Genomic DNA, 11,167 nt, shown 5'->3' with positions numbered 1-11,167 from the left:
GCCTGCTGCTGCGCACCCTGTCAGACGTCCTGCAGCACGACCGCCGCCCCCAGCTGGCGGAGGCGACCCTGGACGTGCTGTTTGCCCTGCTGTCAGACCACAGCGCCCACTGGGACGACGCCGCGTGGCGCGTGCTGCTGCAGCGCGTCGTGAAAAACATGCTCGCGCTGCCGCCGGGCGTCGGCGGCGCGGACGGCGCCGGCGGCGATCGGGGCGGCGGCGCGGCGGCGGGCGGAGGAGGAGGGGGAGGGGGAGGCGGCGGCGCGGGGCAGCAGCAGGCGCGGGAGGCGGCGGCGGCGGCGCAGCTGGCGGCGGTGGCGCGGGCAGAGGAGGACGGGCTGGTGCTGGCGCTGCTGCGGCGGATGGACCGCTACTTCCCGCTGCTGTGCGAGCAGATCGGGCTGATCTCAGAAAAGTACCAGGTAGGCGGCAGCCCGGGTTGGGCGGCACCTTGGTGCGTACAGGCGGGGCTGCTGCGCCCTCGTCCCGCGCGGCTCCGAAATCAGCCGCTTTGCGACAGCCGCGCGCGGCGCCAGCGGGGCGGTCTTGCGGGGCGGCCCCTTTGCCGGTTGGCCGCCGAAGGGGGACGCTCAGCTGCGCCCACGGAGCCTGAAAGGCCCGGACCATCACATTGGTGCCGGCGCGGCGACCGCGACTTGAGCGCCGCCGGGCCCCCCCTGCTTGGCACCGGCGTCGCCGCCGTGCCCCGCCGACGCCCAAGACCCTCACCCCCGGGGCCCCGCCGCTTCGCCCCGTTTTTCCAAAACCCCAGGGCGATCTGATTCGCCAGCTGGCGGCGATCTCGATGATCTGGTACCACCACACCTCCCAGCACCTGGCAATGGCCGGCCTCGGCGCGCTGCTGCGCCTCGCAACCACGCTCGCCGCGCTGCGCCACGCGCGCAGCGCGGGCGGCGGTGGCGGGGGCGTCGGAGGGACCGAGCACTGGGCGCTACTCATCGACCTGGTGTCACAGGCGGCGAAGGATGACGTGGCGACGGTCGTGGCGCTCGCGCGGCAGCAGGCGGCGGCCGTGGCCGCGGCCGCGGCGGCGGAGCAGCAGCTGGCGGGCCCCGCGAGCGCGGTGCCGGGACGCCTGGCGGAGGGGGCGGGCGGCGGGAGCCCGGGGGGCAGCCCGCGGTCGCCGGCGGCGTACGCGGCGCGGCTGCTGGCGCAGCAGCAGGGGCAGCAGCCAGGGTCGCCCGGCGCGCGGTTCGGCGCGGCCGGCGGCGCGAGCGGCGCGAACGGCGGGCTCGAGCGCGCGCGCCGCACAAGCGCGCCGTCAAACGCGCCCGCGCCGCCGCCCCGCGGCGGCGCCGTCGGAGACGCTGCGCTGCGCACGCTGCGCGTGCGCGCGCGTCAGCTGGTGCTGCTGCTGCGGGCGCTGGGGGAGATGCACGCGCGGTGCCTGGAAGAGCTGTCGTGGGACGCCCAGATGCGGCTGCTGAGGGTCCTCGGGGACACAGTGGCGGCCGCTATGGCCTTCAACGCAGAGGCCGCGGCCGGCAGCGCGCGCCAGGGCGGCGGCGACTCGCAGCAGCAGCAGCAGCAGCAGCAGCAGCAGCAGCAGCAGCAGCAGCAGCAGGCGGGCGCGGGCAAGAGCGCGCCGCCGCCCGCGGCGGCGGCGGCGGCGGCGGAGCCGAGCGGCAGGGGGTGGTTGGATGCGTCGGGCCTCGCATCAGCCCAGTCTGCCACCAGCAGCATCAGCGTGACGGGCCTGGTGGAGGGCGGCACCTCCTTCAGCGGAAGGGCGCCCACGCTGTCGGAAGGCGGCGCGGCGGCCGCGGCAGCGGCGGCAGCGGCGGCGGTGACAGCGACGGGCGGCGGCGGCGCGGCGTCGGACGGCGGGGCGGCGGCCCGGGAGGGGCCGCAGCAGCGGCCGGTGTTTGCGGGCGGCGGCGCGGGGCCGTCTGCTGAGATAGAGGCCGCGGACCCGCTGGAAGACGGGGAGCAGCAGCAGCAGCAACAGCAGCAGCAGCAGCAGCAGCAGCAGCAACAGTCCGCAGCGGAGGGGCGGGCGAACGCGGTGGCTCCGGCAGACCCGCCCGCCCGCAGCTTGCCGCCCGACCCCGCCGCGGCCGAGCCAGGCGTGGGCCTCTCGGTTGTCGCGACCCGCGCCGCGCTGGGCGGCGGCGGCAGCGGTGCCGGCGCCAGCGGCGGCAGCCCGCGGGCGCGGCGCGGCGGCGCGCCCGAGCTGCTGGTGGGCAGCGCTGAGAGCTGCGAGGTGGTGGGCCTGGCCCTCATGAGGCTGGAGGTGGAGGGCGGCACGCAGCTGATCCAGGTGGGGTTTTGTTGAATGCGGCGGCGCATTGGCCGCCTCCTTCGCCTGTGGGCGCTCACTCCTTGTGATCGTGGGGTGGAGCGTGTGGAGCATGGCGCTCTGCCTTGGCCTACACAGGGGCGCGGCTGCTTTGAAAGGACGCCGGCCGCGCTATTCATTCACGGTTTGGCCAGGCGGGCTCGATGCCGGGCTGTGCTGCAGCCTGGACTGCATGGGATGGGGCGGCAGCTGCGGCGGCTTTCTCACTCGTGCTCACTGCTGCCTCCCCCGCACGCGGCGCCCCCTGTGTGCGCGCCCCCCCCTCCCCAGGGCCTGGTGCGCAGCCTGGAGCGCGGCGACCCAACCCCGGAGCAGGCCGCCGCCGCGCGTGCGCGCCTGCAGCAGCTCTGCAGGGACATCATATCCGCGGAGGCCGCCAGCAGCACGAGCCTCGGCGGCGGCGGCCGCCATCAGCAGCAGCAGCAGCAGCAGGCGGCAGTTGGTGGTGTCAAGGGCAGCAGTAGTGGCGGGGACGATCCGATGCGGGACATCCTGTATGGCACCAGCTGGGAGCATGCGGTGCGGGCCCCCCTGGTTGAGCTCGCCCTCGACCTCCTGCGCGGCATGCCCGGCCCCGACCTGCGCGCCGAGGTGCGCGCCGCGTTCCCCGCGCTCGCGCGGCTGGTGTGCAGCAACCACGTGCTGCTGCGCGGCGCGCTCGCGCGGCTGATGGGGGCGCCGGAGGTGCTGGAGATGGTCGCGGCGGCGGCCGCGGCGGGGGTGCCGGTGCCGCCAGCAGCGCTGGCGGCAGCGCCGGCAGCGCCGGCACGGGTGCCTCCGGGAGCACAGGAAGCGGCGCCGCAGGCGGCGGTGGCCGCAATAGAAGCGGAGGCTGCCCTGCTGCTGTAAAAGCGCTGTCTATTTGTAATCCTCGTCACGGGAACTGTGGTGAACCCAACGCCGGCACGACAAACAGAAGCCTGGCTTGCTGACGTCAGCAGCGACATCACCGAAGCGTGCCCCCGCAGCTGGGGAGACCTTCAACTGCCCATATGTGGTCTTCAAAAGTTGCAAAATATTTCCTCTAGTGTTGCCGGTGCGCCGATGCTGCTAGCTTCTCGGAGATTGTCGACGCGATTGCACGCGGTTTGCTTCACGGAACCTCCAGCCGCGACCTTTGCGAATTCTTTCGCTCTTCTATTGACAGCAAGCATGGCAGACGACCTGCAGAGGGCCGTGCGCGGCGAGACGGCCAGGCGCAGCTGGAGCGCGCCCGAGCCCTGCACTGATGCAGCTGCAGACGGCGAGGCGCTGCCCACCGAGCTCTGCTGCGAGCACCCGGGTGAGCCGGCACGCTGGGGCCACCCGTCCCCAACCCATGCCCTATATTCCCAAGCCACCGCCCGATGACGGCCTCCTTCCCTCTGGCACGCGCCCCGCCCTGCCCTGCTCCACCCTTGCCGCGTCGCGTGTGCGTCAAAGAGGCACAGCGTGAGGGGCAGACCCAGCTGATGCAGGGCGAGCTCAACCGCGACTGGTGAGGCCTGCTGTCCCTTTCTATATTAGGGGCCTCTGTGAGCCTTCGCGCCGCCGGCGCGCCCCGTGGGCTCAATGACCATGCAGGCAGCCAGGGGTGATGCGGCCCCGCGTTCCTCCTGCCGTTGAGTCGCCTTTAATGAGGCCTCAGCTGACCGGGGCCTCCTTTCTGCCCTGGCGGCCCCCAATCAACCCTCATATCACCAATAAAGGAATGCCACGGCTGACCCCAAGCTGCCCTCAAAAGTGGTGTCGCCCGGCGTCGGGTGAGGGCGCAGCTTGGGGGCTGGCACCGCCTCGCGCGGCTGCTGCGGGCGCGGTCGATGCCGCCCCCATTGATTTGCAGACGGACGGGTGGGCAGCATCATGCATTGTGCTGCACACATGTTGCTTGATAGGTGCAATTGATTCCGGCATCTGAGGGTGCGTGCCGTACAGTACCCAAATCAGGCATTCTGTTTAGGCCACAACCAACCCCCGCGGCTGGCCCCCATACCTGTCTCCGCAACCGCCAGGTACCAGGCCGATGCTGAGTGAAGACCTCTCCCTGCTCTCGCATGCTGCTGAGTACCTGCATCCTTGGTGTGCTGCTCTAAGCACACCCGTGGTTGGCAGTGCGCCAAAATGGTTCCTCGGCAGTTGGCCTGTTTGAGTACCAGCCAGCTAGCCAGCCGGGACCACACGCTCTGCATGAATGCTTTTCCAGTGTTTGATTTTTGATGGCAAAGTCACAGGCCTGCACTTTGCTTCCTCCTGTCGCTTGTGCCTCGGCACAAGGGGCGGGCCACACAGGGCAAGATGTAAACTCACCTTGCAATGAGCGCTGTGGCCCCTGCAAGGCGCAGGCCGATTTGTGGCGGTCACTTTATACAGGATTGAGGGATTGAGCTTTGCACGTGCAGCGGCGCTCGAACCGCCGCGCCTTGATTACACGCAGCCGCTCTATCGCAGCAACCGCCCTAGCAGCGGCCACCAACATCCGCCCGGCGCTTGGCAGCAAAGGATGTGACAAAGCCGCCTCCCAGCGTGGTCCTGCGGGCAGATCAAGCAACAGGGGCAGGTGGATGGCGCCTCGATGATATGTGAACCCTTGCAGGCAACGAGCCTACAATACTGTCCTGCGCAGGGCTGTGCAGGTCCCGGGCTCCTGAAAAGTCAACCCTCGGTCAAACAAACATGCAAAGCGCACCTGCCGCCGCGAGCGAGGGATGTTGAGCGCCTTGGCTTCTGCTCCCGCTGCAGCTGGGCACCGTGGGCGCCCTCCCACTCCAGCTCCCCTGGCTGCAGCGCCTGCTGCTGCGGCGGCAACGGCCCCTTGCCCCGCCCCTGCATCCTGTCTGTCCCGGCGCCTTCCTCGAACGCCGGCGCTGGTGCGGGCGCACGATTCGCTGCGGTGTTTGCTGCCACGCTGCCTGAGCTGCCGCCTTCTGATCTTGTGGGTGCGGGGTCAAACACTGCCACCAGAGAGCTCGCATTCTCGGCGAGCGCAGGCAGGCCGCCGCCCCAGCAGCCAGCGGCAGCCCAATCAGTAGCACCCACGCCACGGCGCTCCCCGACGCCGGCGGCCTGGCCTGCTGCGGCCCAGTCACAGCTGCTCGCGCGTGCTGCCAGGCCCTTAACTTGGGGGCCGTCGCCGCTGACGGGCCCGGCACCGCCCCGTTCGGTTGCGGTAAGCAGGGCTGACGGGAAGGGGCGCCCCGCGGCGGCAAGTTCCACCAAGGATGCGTCCTGCCGAGGCGGCACGAGCCCCCGCATCCCACGCACGTCCCACGGCGTGAGGCCGTCGGCGGCGCCGCCCTCGCGCGCCTCCCACGTCGCCGCAAGCCCGGCGTCCGCACTCGCCGCGCCCCCCGCCGGCCCGCCGCCGCCGCGGACGCCGCTGCTTTGCAGCCCTGCCTGCCGACGCAGATCTGCTGCCGCCGCCTCCAGCCCCGCGCGCGTGCCGTCCAGCAGCTGCCGCCTAGCTGCCAGGAACTCGCGCCGACGCGCCGACGCCGCCGCGAGCGGCGCGCGCAGCTGCCTGCCGAAGCGCCGCAGGTCCTCTGGGGCGATCAGCAGCAGGCGGCACGGGCAGGCCGCCACCGCGGTGGCGGCGTGCAGCGGGGCAAAGGGGGCGGCCCCTGGTGGAGCATCTGACTCATACGGATCCTGAGTCAACGCAACAAGGGGCCGAAACATCTGGTATCGGAGCTGTGCAGTTTTGAAAGGCGGTCTTTGCAGTTTCGGAAGGCGGGCCCATCCACGACATGGTGGCCGCATTTGACAGCGGCACGGCGCGCCGGCCTGCCCCCAACGCCAAGCGGCCTCTTGCCGTGCCTGGATCCCTGGCGTGCGCAGCAGGCCTGGAGTGCGTCTCCAAACACAATCACTCACCTCGTCGGGATCTTCACCTAGGATATTCTCGCCTAGGATAGCCCCTGGCCCCAGTTCCGCCAGCACGCACCCCGCCCCCAGCCCCAGGACGGCCGCGCCGCCCCCGCCGCCGCCCTCCGCCGTCGCGCGCCGCCTCGCGCGTGCGCCGGGCAGCGACGCGTTGCGCATCAGGGCGCGCGGCGCGGCGCCCGCCGCCGCGGTCCCGAAGGCTCGCGTGCCGAGCTGATCGGCCGTCGCGCGGCGCCCGTACGCTGCGCCACCGCCCGGCGAGCCTTGCGGCCCGTCGCCGCCAGCGGCCGCCATCGCCGCCATCGCCGGCGCCGCCGGCGGCGGCGGCCCGTCCAGCAGCCGCACCGCGCCCTCGATCAGCACGATCAGCGCCGCGGCGCGCCCGCCCCTCGCGGCGATGACGTCACCGGGCGCGGCCGCCGCGGGGCGGCAGAACACCGCCAGGGCGGTGAGCTGCTCCCTCGGGAGGGCCCCCAGCGGCCCGGCCGCCGCGAGCGCTGACAGGAGATCCTCCAACTCCTGCAGCTGCAGCGCGCGCACCGCGGAGTCAAACGTTGACCGCCCGATGCGCAGCAGCTCGACGCAGCCCCGCGGGCCGGCTCCTCTAGGGGCGAAGGCCGCGCTGTGACATTCGCCGTCGCTGTCGCTTGCCACCCCGCGCAGAGCGGGTGCGCCGCAAGGCGGCGCGAGCAGCCGCAGCGACGGGTCGAGCGCGACGACGGTCGACGGCCGCATGCAGCGGCGCTGCAGCAGCGCCAGCTCCCCGAAGCACTCTCCGGGACCGATGACCCGCCGGACGGCCCCAAAGCGCCTGCCAAGCTCCTCCGCAAGCTTGACCCCTGACCCTGCCCCACTGCTGGCCCCGCCGTCATCATCGTCGTCGCTGCCGCCGTCGCTCCTCTCTCCGCCGCTGTCGGCGCGGCCCAGGCGGCACCAGCTCGCCTGCTCGGCGCCAGCCAGGCACGACCGCTCCAGGTCAATGCTGCCCATCAGGCTGGCGGCTTCCGACCCATCCCACGACGAATTCCAATCGCTGGCCGCCAGCCCTGCCAGCCCGGCCCTCAAATCCGTCGCCGCGTCGCAGCTGCGCCGCAGCTGCCGCCCCTCGTCCTCAGCGTCGGTCGTGCCGCGCCCGGCGTCGCCGCCGTCGCGCGGCGGGGCGTCGTCCGGGCCACCGCCGGTTGGGAGCCCGTCGGGCCTTGCCTTGCTGCCAAAGCCCTTGCGCGAGGCGCCGCCCACAACCCTGCATGCGTGCGACAGTCGGGGCAACCCGCAGTGCGGGGTTTGCGGTGGGTGATCGAGCCGACATGGCACGTCGGTTGGGGCACCGCTCCACAACCAATTTTCGGCGCCTCTGTCACGGCCGAGGCACAATCAAATGCACCTCCCCGCCAGGAACCACAGCCTGGCGCTTCCAGCCAAGCCCGCCGGCCGGCTCCCCCTAGCCTCCCTCGCTTCAAGGCGCGACGCGCACGCACCGCCTGTTCAGCTCCCGCGTGATCTTGAGGGACGCCTGGCGCCCCAGACGCCGCGGCAGGCCGCGCCGCGCGGCGGCCGCAGCGACGTCGGCCAGGACCCCCTGCAGCGTGCTGCGGGCTGCCAGCTCAGCAGCCAATAAGAAGGGGCTGATTTCGCGGCGCGCCGCAGAGGCAAGGGGCGACGCCGTGTCGCCGATTTCGAGGCCGCAGTCCGGATTTTGGGCGGCGTCGACGATGGCCGCCGCCGTGGCCCCGTCAATTGCCGTGCTGCACGCGGCGCCCGCCGTGTCGCGGTCGGCTGTGCTGGCCGCCCCTGGTGCTGCTGGTGCCGCCGCTGCCGCGACGGGCCGCTGAGTCGCGGGCCCCGCCCCGCCGGCGGACCTGCGTGCCTCCGCCCACGCCCTTGCGGCGCCCCTCCCCAGCAGCTGCTCCATCCCCCTCATCACCCGCGCCTCCGCCTCTCCGTCTTCCGCGACCCGCCGTTCCGCCAGGTGGCGCGCCTGCCCGTCGCGCACGGCCTGGCGCCACTTGGCCGCCGCGACCGCGGCGAGCGGCGGCAGGCCGCCCACCTCGCGCCAGCTGGCGGGGTCTGATTCGCCGCCCGCGCCCGCGCACGCCGCGGCGCTGGCGCAGGCGTCTCGGACGTACTTGGCCGTCCAGTAGAGGGAGTCCTTTTCGCAGATGCCCGCGGCTCGCTCGCCGGGGGCTGCAGCGGCGCCGGGGCCGCCGGGGCGCGAAGAGGTCGGCGGCTCGCCCTGTGAGGGGCCGGGATGGGGGGTGGCCGGCCAGGGGTGGTTTTCTGTCACAGCGGTGTCAAGCGCAGGCGGCAAAAACATCAGCTTTGCAGCCGCGGGCTGCGCCAAGGGGCGGGCGCTGGGCGTGCGATAGAGCACACACGCAGCCGTGCTCGAGGCATTCGATCACAGCCGGCTAATACACCGGTTCAGAAGCGGCCGGCAGCCGCCGGCGCGCGAGCATCGTCTGCGCGAGACCGCGCACCCTGTGCTGTTGGCCGGCCAGCAGCTCAGCCTTCACCACCTCCAGCCGCGCCCTCTCCTCCTCGGTGAATGCCGCCTCCTCCCACGTCGCCCCCCGCCGCCCGCCGCCCGCGCGCAGCGGCGGCCGGGGCGCCCCCGGCGCCGCAGGCGCCGGCACAGGCGCAACCCCCGGCGCCGTCGCGGCCTGGGGAGCGGGCGCCGCCTCGTCGCCGGGCTCGGCGCGCGCGCGTTCGCTGCAGCTGCCGTTGAGGACGACGTACATGGCTTCGCCCCTGTCGCCCTGCCTGCAGACGGCGGCGCCCGCGGGTGCAGAAACGGCGGCGCAGGTCCTAGCGAGCCTCAGGCGCACGCCCTCTGGCAGCCGCGACAGGGCCTGCGGGGGCGTGGGCGTGCCGCCGGTGCGGTCGGCGCGGGCGGGTGCGATCCGCGCAGCAGCATGCTCTCAGGGCAACGTGGCCAGCAGGGCTCGAGCAGGTGCATCCAATTGACTGTTGTGGTAGACGCTTCTCAACAGTGTATGTGCACGGCGGGGGGAAGCGTGTGCAGGCTCCCCGGCAGTGGCCACGCCGCACCTGGATGCCGCCAAACAGCACCGCGAGAGCCTCCACGTCATCGGCCGCCCGCTGACCTGGCGGGGCCGCCAGCGCCCGCCGGCACGCCGCTGCGAGCACGGCCTGCTGCACCACGGCCGCCGCAGCTGCTGCACCCGCGGCCGCGGCATCCCGCGGCGGCGCCCCCACGTCGGCAGCGGCAGCGCCAGCGCAAAGCGCTGCGGTCGGCAGGCGGTCCCATGCGGCGCGGTCGAGCGTGGCAAGCTGGACGCCGCCGCCCCCGGCGACGACTGTGCACCCGCGGCGGCGCGAGGGATCCAGCAGCGCCGCCTCGCCAAAGGTGTCCCCCTCAGACAGCCAGCTCACGCGCGGCGACGGCGCCACACCTGGTGGCGGTTGGTGGTGTGAGGAGGCGTTGGAACACGCATGCCAGTGATGTGCGCGGGCGAGGTGACGGTGTGCGGAGCGGCAGCCATTCAACAGCGAGCAAAGCAGCTGGTGGCAGTGTCCAGGGGGGAAAGTCGATAGGGTGGCTGACCTGTGGTGCGGCGGGGCGTTGGTGGCACCTCCATAATTGGCAGCAGAAAGGTTGATCCAGCAGTTTCTGCGGCGTCGCTTGCTGGCCCCATACCGCCGTCCGCTGCGGCGTCCGCCACGGCAGGCGAGTCCCACGTGCCGCGTCGCGTGCCCGCGTTGGCGAGGCCCTGAATCATCAGCTGCTGCTGCCGCTCCTGCGTCGCGCGCCGCGACGGCGGTGGCGGCGGCTCCCCGCCGGTGGTTGTGCGGGACGCGCAGGCGCGCGGGGACGCAGCGTCGCCGGGGGCGGCGTCGCGCGACACGCTGCAGTAGCCGCCGAGGATTATGTACATCGAGTCGCCTGGCGCCCCTTGCCTGAAGACAGGGGCGCCCTCTGCAACCCATCGGTGGCTCAGGACGGCCGCCAAGGGGTGCGAGGCGGCGGGCGCGGTGCCGCACACGCTGCCAAAGAACCCGCGCGTCTGCGCCGCCAGATACGCGGCGACGCGCTCGACGGCATCGGTGGGCCTGGGCCTGCGCAGCAGCTGGTCGTTATGCTGTGATGCGGCCGCGCGCAGCGGCAGTGCGAAAGCGGTCAAGCAGGTCAAATACGCCGGGTCGTGTCCAGCGGCGCACCTGCATTGCAGGTCCTCTAAAAGAACCTCGAGCTCCATCTCCTGTCGTTTGCAAGCTGGTTCGAGGCTGCTTGGCGGGTGCCTACGCGACCGTACCGATTTCTGGGCGTCTAGGGTTAGATTGGAGTATTCAAGAGCCCCTAAATAAAAATTGCAACCACCTTGAAGTACCACGGAATGCACATTTGAAGCGCAGCGGCTTTTTTGCGAGAAAGTGAACGGTTTGTGCAAAGCACGCGTGTCTCGCCAGAGCTCGTTGGCAATCACTGTTGCTGCGCTATTTTTGCCGTCGCACACAAGCCCGCGGCACTGCAGCGTTGGCCAGCAACTGTCGGGCGATCTACTGCAGGGACAGTTGGGGACTGGCGAGAAGGCAGGGAATCTTGGCGGGATGGTGCGCTCGTCTTTCACTGACCAGCAACCCTCGGAACATGGCCGGGTGAGTGGTGACATGGTGATCAGCGCGAGCATGTTGGCCGGGTCATGGGGCATCAAGTGCATCGGAGGTATGGTGCTGAGTTGGTGAAGCACCCCACGTCACTGCTGAGGCTGGCCGTTGTGCCTCGTTGCGAGTTCGCATTGCGGCGCCACGTTGGCCTGCACCCGTCACTGCTGAGCGCTGTCGACGGTTCAAGGATGCGCCGGCTTCGCCGCGGAAGCGTGGAGCGTCCAGGAAGTGTCTCGCGGCAATGGCCGACCCAAGCCCTATTGGGCGCGCACAGGCGGCCGGTGCACGGGGCTGTGTTACCAAGCGCCTGCCCTGGCGGCGCTATGATCGCCTCTCCCCCCGCCTCATCCATCTCCCCCCCCC

The 11,167-nt window shown here is 71.9% G+C and overlaps 4 protein-coding genes across 4 annotated transcripts in view; 3 read left to right on the top strand and 1 right to left on the bottom strand.

The window, feature by feature from the left end:
- Nucleotides 1–158: 158 nt before the first annotated feature.
- MNEG_9174 (hypothetical protein) lies at nucleotides 159–3,169 on the top strand (the record flags this gene model as incomplete). The annotated part of the gene is made up of 3 exons (XM_014042357.1): nucleotides 159–422; nucleotides 773–2,281; nucleotides 2,591–3,169. 3 exons carry the CDS (start codon nucleotides 159–161, stop codon nucleotides 3,167–3,169), a joined length of 2,352 nt encoding a protein of 783 aa, XP_013897811.1.
- A 303-nt stretch (nucleotides 3,170–3,472) lies between these two features.
- MNEG_9173 (hypothetical protein) lies at nucleotides 3,473–4,333 on the top strand (the record flags this gene model as incomplete). The annotated part of the gene is made up of 4 exons (XM_014042356.1): nucleotides 3,473–3,602; nucleotides 3,743–3,797; nucleotides 4,009–4,062; nucleotides 4,312–4,333. 4 exons carry the CDS (start codon nucleotides 3,473–3,475, stop codon nucleotides 4,331–4,333), a joined length of 261 nt encoding a protein of 86 aa, XP_013897810.1.
- Nucleotides 4,334–4,755: 422 nt separating this feature from the next.
- Nucleotides 4,756–10,363, bottom strand: MNEG_9172 (hypothetical protein; the record flags this gene model as incomplete). The annotated part of the gene is made up of 8 exons (XM_014042355.1): nucleotides 4,756–4,828; nucleotides 5,568–5,944; nucleotides 6,170–7,421; nucleotides 7,657–8,411; nucleotides 8,656–9,027; nucleotides 9,227–9,591; nucleotides 9,744–9,936; nucleotides 10,358–10,363. 8 exons carry the CDS (start codon nucleotides 10,361–10,363, stop codon nucleotides 4,756–4,758), a joined length of 3,393 nt encoding a protein of 1,130 aa, XP_013897809.1.
- A 384-nt stretch (nucleotides 10,364–10,747) lies between these two features.
- MNEG_9171 (hypothetical protein) overlaps nucleotides 10,748–11,167 on the top strand; it is a gene marked incomplete at both ends in the record, with an annotated part of 1,442 nt that continues 1,022 nt past the window's right edge. Inside the window, one exon of the mRNA XM_014042354.1 lies at nucleotides 10,748–10,795. Coding sequence (XP_013897808.1) covers nucleotides 10,748–10,795 — 48 coding nt within the window. The remainder of the gene's footprint in view (nucleotides 10,796–11,167) is intronic.

Source organism: Monoraphidium neglectum (genome assembly GCF_000611645.1).
Source record: "Monoraphidium neglectum strain SAG 48.87 unplaced genomic scaffold scaffold01844, whole genome shotgun sequence".
NCBI lineage: Eukaryota > Viridiplantae > Chlorophyta > Chlorophyceae > Sphaeropleales > Selenastraceae > Monoraphidium > Monoraphidium neglectum.
This window is presented reverse-complemented; position numbering and strand designations above follow the sequence as displayed.